Source organism: Jatropha curcas, chromosome 8 (genome assembly GCF_041381405.1).
Source record: "Jatropha curcas cultivar XTBG-Jc1 chromosome 8, XTBG_Jcur_1.0, whole genome shotgun sequence".
Taxonomy (NCBI): Eukaryota; Viridiplantae; Streptophyta; class Magnoliopsida; order Malpighiales; family Euphorbiaceae; genus Jatropha; species Jatropha curcas.
The window spans coordinates 16,723,599-16,731,967 of NC_143158.1; the positions used below are offsets into that span (position 1 = coordinate 16,723,599).

An 8,369-nucleotide genomic window follows, 5' to 3' on the forward strand; every position below is an offset into this window, starting at 1 on the left:
TTGGTTTGGAAAGGATGAGAACAAGCAGACTTTAACAGGGTATCACCTTTAGCAATCTTTTTGAAGAGTCGTTGTTGTTCACACATACGATCAACAACTGTTAAAGTGAACTGCCAAATTTCACCAAGTTTGAGATTAGCAATATCTGTTCCACACATTCGTTGTACTTGAGGTTGAATAAGTTGAGGAAGAGAAGCAATGAATGTGAGTTTTAAGTTGTCATCTTTAAATCCACCAATTTCATGATAGAGATGATTCATTTATTGATAGTGTTGTTCCAAGTCACGGAACTTAAGGGAACAACACTTGCGGTCAAAGAACTCTTGTTTGCGCTGTTGAAAGATCAGCTGATAGTTACCAAGGAATTGATTGTGGATAGTAACAAGGGCATTACTGATCTTTGCACTTGCGAGAAATTGTTTTTGTTGATACTCTGAAAGACCGTTGAAAAACCATTCACGGAGAGAACCAGTAAAGCGGGATGAGAACTCAGCAAGCACCTTTTTCAGAATTGTAAGTGGGAAAGTCATTTGTGTATCAAGCCAAGCATTAAACTCACGAATGCGGCTACGCCATTTGCTGGGAGGAACATCATCAAAAGTAAACCAAGGTCCAGAAGTAGGACGAGGAGGGACTAGTTGATCTTGAGGGAGATCAAAAGGCATCATCAAAAGGATCATCTGGATGTTCAACTTTTGGTTCCATTAGTGGTTCATTCATAAGAACTTATGGAAGGGAAAAGGAAGAAGAGGATGAAGAAGCTGAGAGAGAGTCTTCTACATCACTAGATGAACCTGAAGCTGGTGTTGCCATAAACTGCTGGAAGGTAGGACCTTTGTCTTTGGGTTCTGTGGGAGGTACATAACTGGTTTGGGAAGAAGTGGTAGAAGGTAAATAAGATGAGGAAGGTCATCTTCGAGGTTTGGGAGGTTCCCGAGGTATAAGATCAGCAATTGAAGGGAACATTTTTATAGGAGCTGGAGAGGGTGTGAACAGTGGTGGAGGTAATGCATAATCAAAGGGGAAAGAAGGTGGAGGAACAGGAGGCTGTAAGATTTTATCTCTTTCAATTTCTTCGACTTGGCGTCGAAGCTGGTGAATTTCTCTTTCTTTCGCATCAAAGAGAGGAGATGACGCGGAACCCAATGAAAATAAATTTCATGAACTCAATGACAAGTTTTGGAAGAGATCCAAGATCAAACTAAACCCCTCTCTATGGCACCCAAAGCTTAAAGAAGCAAGAACACCAATAATAGAGAAAAGAATAAGATAAACGCCACAATTAGATTGATAAGTTTACCTTGATTCTTGATGCAATTAGAAGAATGCAATCTCACACTCTCTAAAAACATGAACACGCCTAAGCATGAAGTTGAAGAAGAAACTCCCTTTAATTCATTAATTGTCTGTTGAAATTTACAAAATAACAAGCTATTTATACTAATCTAAGAGGTCCAGATCCTTAGAGGATTTAGAGTTAGCTAAGGAGTAGGATTTAGCAAATCTAAACCAACTAAGGAGTTGACTAACAAAATCATAACTACTTAAGGATTTGGAGATCTAATCCAAATCCACTAAAGATTGACTAAATCTAATCAAAATAAGGCTAATTATTCAAGGGTGGCCGAAATATTGGAGGCCCAACCCATTAGCATTGCAAAAACACAAAATAAGCTAACTAATATTTGAGAGGCAGGGAAGTGCACGCCCTAGGGCGTGCTGATTGGCACGGGCGTGCGCGCATGTATGTGTGTTCCTCGCGAGAGGCAGAGAAGTGCACGGCCTGGGGCGTGCTGATTGGCACGGGCGTGCGCGCATGTATGTGTGTCCCTCGCGAGAGGCAGAGAAGTGCACGGTTTGGGGCGTGCTAGTTGGCACGGGCGTGCTCCAAATCATGTGTTGTTCCTTGAGAGGCAGTAGCTTGCACGGCCTGGGGCGTGCCACCTTGCATGGGCGTGCTAACCAAGCATGGTTCCCACTCAACTTGTGCTTCTATTAATGTGAGAAACTTAGGTGTTCCTTCAAGTTCTTCATAGCACTTGTTGAAAGCAAGGTCATGGAGCTCTTGTGTGATTTGTTCTTGAATGTATAAGGACATGGTTGCTCCATACTTCTTTGCACGGCTCCTTGTAATTGGTCCACTAGGAAGTGCTAATGGATTGCCATTGTTGTGGTCCTTGTTCCCTTGAGCCCCATAGGTGGTTGGTGGTAGTGGATCTGCATCATCCCCCCCTTCTTTAAAAAGATTTGTCCTCAAATCTGCATCCATGTCAAAGGGAGACAAATCACTAATATTGAAAGTTGCAGAAACACCATACTCACCTGGCAAGTCTATTTTGTAGGCATTGTCATTGATGCGCTCTAAGACTTGGAATGGACCATCTCCACATGCATCTAGCTTACTCTTCCTTTGGTTGGGAAATCTTTCCTTGCGAAAGTGTACCCCAACCCAATCACCTGGCATAAGCACTAACTTCTTTCTGCCCTTGTTGGCTCTTTCAGCATATTGCTTGTTCCTCTTTTCTATGTTGGCTCTAGCCTTCTCATGTAAGGACTTCACCAATTCTGCCTTTTTATCACCATCTAAATTAGAAAGTTCATTCAAAGGTAAAGGAACAAGATCTAATACAGTTAGTGGATTAAAGCCATAAACAAGTTCAAATGGACTAAAACCTGAGGTAGAATGTATGCTACGATTATATGCAAACTCAATGAATGGCAAACAATCTTCCCAAGTTTTTAAGTTCTTACCCACAATGGCACGAAGTAATGTTCCTAAAGTTCTATTCACAACTTCAGTTTGTCCATCTGTTTTGATACGACCCTAGCCAATTAACAAGTACTCTTGCAAATCAACAAGGAAGATCTAGCGGAAAGCATGCAATCACGGAAGTACCCGACAATCCCTATAACCCCCAAGTACTCTTGAAGAGAGAAAGCAAGGAATTTAGAACAAGAATCAGAAACTTACCTTCAAGTACTCTTGAAAACAACTCTGAAATTCTTGGTGCAATTAATCTTGTAGAACTCACAAGCTTAATTACTAAGGATATTTTGGTTCTATGAAGAACACAATCTGTTCTTGAAAGAACAAGAAGAAAACGTTTTATTTTGATTTCAATTCAATGGTGGCTAAAAATCCCGTTTTACATCTTAAGGAGGCTATATATAAGCCCCAACAAACATAACCCTAAAGAAGAGCATCTAACTAGGCTGCCCTAGGGCCAAAACACATGGGCTTAACTCTAAAACACAAAATAAAGTCATTTCCAGCCCAAAACAAACAACTAGATATTGGGCAGATTGCATGCATCATAAAACCAACCCAAAACAACTTAAATAAACACTATGAGCCCATATCCCTTACATAATAATTAGACCAAAACAAGCAACAAAGGATAAGAACACATCCAAGCCCACTAGGAAGCACCAATGGATCCATATCATTCCCCCTTTCCTCAAAAAGATTCGTCCTCGAATCTTAGTTAAAAGTTGAGGTATCCTTTTGCTTGCTAGGATAAGTCCACTTCTCCTTAGAATCCATGCCCTTTTCTTTACTCTTCTTCTCCTTTTTAGACCGTATTGAACTCCATTGTTTGCTACAACCTGAATATGCCTTTGCAACACCTTTGTCTCCATTGGATTGCTTCTATTGACTGGTTGATTTGGAATGGTGGAGCCAAGGATGAAATCGATTTGATGTTCTATCCCTCTCAAAGGTGGCAATCCACTAGGCAACTCTTCAAGAAAGACATCAGTGAACTCCTCTTTCTCTCTCTCAAGCAACTTTTTCTGATTAATATTCACTTCTTGAGGTGTCACTGGTGCAAGAACCACCTTTTCACCCTCACATGAAGATTGGGCAATCTCTTCTGGAACCACATGTTCAAAGTCCTGCAAAAGATCAACAAACACACTTGGCAAGGATGGGTTAAGATCATTAGTGGTAAAATAATCTTCTTTGCACAAAGGTACAAATATAGGCTGAATTTGTTTTTCCTTTTCTTCCCCCTCTTTCTTTTTATTTACACTCAATATATTTTCACTCGTTTTATTTTTGCACTCCTTTTCTTTATTGACAGCCTCAAAACTCATCTTTTGCTTTCCATATTGGTCTTCATCCACTTCTTTTGAGGAAAATGATCTTGGAATGGTCATCCACCCATCCTTTGTGAATGAATACCTATTGAGGTAATCCACATTTTTCCTTCCTTGCACCCTTCCTAACTTATTGTTCAAATCCCTAAAGTAATGATCAGGATTATCAACCTCCTCATCTTCAGGAGTTTGAAATCTAATTGGTGTAGTACTAGGACAAGCTCTTGTTGTACCCCTCCTTGTGGCATTGTGGTCATGTCTTTCCGTCTGTTGTTCTTGAAGCTCTAATCTGTCATTAAAGCTCTCCATAAACCTAGTGATTCGTCCCATCTCTCCAGAGAGAGCATCTAGAAAGGCTTGTAGATTTGGATCTTCAATTTTAAGAGGGCTGTCATTCTTATCTCTAGATGAATCAGACATCCTGAAATAGAATACAAACACAAAACTAAAGGAAATGGTTAGTTTATCACTCCCTCACGTGTTTCTCTCTTTATTTGGCTTTTTTACAATATGTGGGTTTCACTCCAGCCTTTTACCACTCTTTCCACTTGAATAATTGCACTTCAGAATCCTAAAGTTGCTACAAAAGTCAAGAGAAAGTTAGGAAAAACAAAGAATATAATTAAGTAATGCACAAACTCTATCAAGAAATCACAATGTTTGAATGTCAATACAAGAATAAGAAAGGTGTATTGCAAGAAATCAATAAACTAAAGTGTAGGAACAAGCAAATAACACTTTAGCAATGTTAAATGAAGCAAAGATAGCACACAAACAAGAAATTGAAACTAGAATTTAAAAGACGATTTAGGGATACAGTGTATGAATTTAGTTCGCTACAAAGCAAACCAAATATGGACCTAATTAATTCTACCCAATCAAAGCAAGCAAACAAAGAAAACCCAAAAAAAAAAAAAAAAATTTTTTTTTTTTAAGGTACTGTAGCAAGTTTGCTTCTGAGTTCCTGTAGCAAGTTACTGTAGCAGACGTTTTAAGGTACTGTAGCAAGTTTGCTTCTGAGTTCCTGTAGCAAGTTACTGTAGCACAACGTTTTTGATTTATATCCTCACTTAACCTACAAATGTGACCCAATTTAGGTAGGGTAAGGGTAAGACAAGGTATAAGTGGATGGTTTGTGTCTCCCAATTCAATTTAGGTAGGTAATGACTTAGTCCAACAATGAATTTTGTGTCTCCCAATTCAATTTTAGGTAGGTAATGACTTTGTCCAACAATGATTTTTGTGTCTCCCAATTCAATTTTAGGTAGGTAATGTCTTTAACAACCAATTCAGATCCAGATTTTTTTTTTTTTTTATCAAGAAATAAGCAAACAACAAGAATATTCAAAGATAGATCTTGAATTAGTCAAAGGGTAACTAGAAAATGATGCAAACAATAAGAAGATACAAAGAGAAAACTAGATTCAAGAAGATTTAACAAGAAAATTCTAGATCCAAGAAGATCTAATGAGAAATTGTCTAGACCCAACAAGATCTAAAGAGATAATGTCTAGATCGAACAATATTTAAAGATTTTTTTTTTTTTTTTAAGTCCCTAACCCTAGGATAGATTGAAATCCACAACCACAGTGCTCTGATACCAGATGATACGACCCTAGCCAATTAACAAGTACTCTTGCAAATCAACAAGGAAGATCTAGCGGAAAGCATGCAATCACGGAAGTACCCGACAATCCCTATAACCCCCAAGTACTCTTGAAGAGAGAAAGCAAGGAATTTAGAACAAGAATCAGAAACTTACCTTCAAGTACTCTTGAAAACAACTCTGAAATTCTTGGTGCAATTAATCTTGTAGAACTCACAAGCTTAATTACTAAGGATATTTTGGTTCTATGAAAAACACAATCTGTTCTTGAAAGAACAAGAAGAAAACGTTTTGTTTTGATTTCAATTCAATGGTGGCTAAAAATCCCGTTTTACATCTTAAGGAGGCTATATATAAGCCCCAACAAACATAACCCTAAAGAAGAGCATCTAACTAGGCTGCCCTAGGGCCAAAACACATGGGCTTAACTCTAAAACACAAAATAAAGTCATTTCCAGCCCAAAACAAACAACTAGATATTGGGCAGATTGCATGCATCATAAAACCAACCCAAAACAACTTAAATAAACACTATGAGCCCATATCCCTTACATAATAATTAGACCAAAACAAGCAACAAAGGATAAGAACACATCCAAGCCCACTAGGAAGCACCAATGGATCCATATCATGTTTGTGGATGACAAGTTGTAGAATAAAGCAATTTAGTTCCAAGCTTACCCCACAAAACTCTCCAAAAGTGTGAAAGGAACTTTGCATCCCTGTCAGAAACTATAGTTCTTGGTACCCCATGCAATCTTACCACTTCTTTAAAGAATAATTCAGCAATATTGTTGGCATCATCAGTTTTATGACAAGAAATGAAATGAGCCATCTTGCTAAATCTATCAACAACAACAAATATGCTATCTTTACCACGTTTAGTCCTAGGTAATCCAAGTACAAAATCCATAGATATATCAATCCAAGGAGAACTAGGAACAGGTAAAGGCATGTATAATCCATGAGGCATAGACTTAGATTTGGCCTGTTTACAAGTAATACAAGAGTTACAAACCCTCTCTACATCTTTAATCATGTGAGGCCAATAAAAGTGTTCATTTAACATATCATAAGTCTTATGTACCCCAAAGTGTCCCATCAATCCCCCACTATGAGATTCAAGCACAAGCAATTCACGCATAGAACATTTAGGCGCACAAAGTTTGCTGCCCTTAAACAAATAACCATCATGTCTATAGAACTTATCAAATGCTCCATGCTCACATGCTACATATATGTTGCCAAAATCAGAATCATTCACATACAATTCCTTAACATACTCAAATCCAAGCAATTTAGAACTAAGAGCAGTAATTAGAGTATATCTTCTTGATAATGCATCAGCAACAATATTATCTTTCCCATGCTTGTATTTAATCACATATGGAAATTGTTCAATGAATTCAACCCACTTACCATGCCTTTTATTAAGCTTACCTTGACCCTTCAAGTGTTTTAGGGCCTCATGGTCAGTATGGATGACAAACTCTTTAGGTAATAAGTAGTGTTGCCAAACATGTAAAGTTCTTACCAAGGCATAAAGCTCTTTGTCATAGGTTGAATAGTTGAGTTGTGCTCCATTCAACTTCTCACTAAAGTAGGCAATTGGCTTCTTTTCTTGCATTAGGACAGCCCCAATTCCCACTCCAGAAGCATCACACTCAATCTCAAAAGTACCTTCAAAATTAGGCAAAGAAAGTATAGGTGCAGAAGTTAACTTCCCTTTAAGCGTGTCAAACGCCATTTGTTGCTCTTCTTCCCACTTGAATCCAACTTCCTTTTTGATTATTTCTGTTAGTGGTGCTGCAATTGAAGAGAAGTCTTTAACAAACCTTCTATAAAAACTTGCCAATCCATGAAAACTCCTAACTTCAGAAACTAATTTGGGAGTTGGCCATTCTTTGATAGCTTTAACTTTCTCCTCATCTACTTCAATACCCTGTGCACTCACAATAAAACCAAGAAATACAAGTCTATCTATACAAAATGTGCATTTGTTAAGTTTAGCATACAACTTTTCAGTCCTTAAAGTTTGTAACACTATCCTAACATGCTCAACATGATCATTAAGAGACTTGCTATAGATGAGTATATCATCAAAGTATACAACCACAAACTTTCCTAAGAAGGCACGCAATACATGGTTCATAAGTCTCATAAACGTACTAGGTGCATTAGATAGTCCAAAAGGCATGACTAACCATTCATACAAACCATACTTAGTTTTAAAAGCAGTTTTCCATTCATCACCTGGTTGCATTCTAATTTGATGGTAACCACTCATTAAATCAATTTTAGTAAAGTAAGTTGCCCCATGTAATTCATCTAACATATCATCAAGTCTAGGGATAGGGTGTCTATACTTTACTGTAATTTTGTTGACCGCTCTACAATCAACACACATGCGCCATGTTCCATCCTTTTTAGGCACTAGAAGCACGGGAACGGCACACGGGCTCATGCTTTCTCTCACCAAACCTTTCTCCATAAGTTCATCAACTTGCCTTTGCAACTCCTTTGTCTCCATTGGATTGCTTCTATAGGCAGGCCTATTAGGAATGGTGGATCCAGGAATGAAGTCAATTTGATGTTCTATTCCTCTTAAAGGTGGTAAACCACTTGGTAATTCACTAGGAAAGACATCATCAAATTCCTGCAACAT

At 38.1% G+C, this 8,369-nt stretch overlaps 1 protein-coding gene across 1 annotated transcript; it reads right to left on the reverse strand.

Moving 5' to 3' along the window:
* Nucleotides 1–260: 260 nt before the first annotated feature.
* LOC149494256 (uncharacterized) lies at nt 261–8,369 on the reverse strand. The gene is made up of 4 exons (XM_089725435.1): nt 7,843–8,369; nt 7,587–7,680; nt 6,723–7,151; nt 261–680 (listed from the first exon to the last, which is right to left on the reverse strand). The coding sequence occupies exons 1-4, from the start codon at nt 8,367–8,369 to the stop codon at nt 261–263; spliced, it is 1,470 nt and encodes a 489-aa protein (XP_089581561.1).

Coding starts and splice junctions, on each gene's coding strand:
- LOC149494256 (XM_089725435.1), bottom strand. CDS start 8,369: ATGTTGCAGGAATTTGATGATGTCTTTCCTAGTGAATTACCAAGTGGT. Junction 7,681..7,842: donor AGACTTATGAACCATGTATT/GCGTGCCTTCTT, acceptor TTGTATAGATAG/ACTTGTATTTCTTGGTTTTA. Junction 7,152..7,586: donor AATGGCCAACTCCCAAATTA/GTTTCTGAAGTT, acceptor AAACACTTGAAG/GGTCAAGGTAAGCTTAATAA.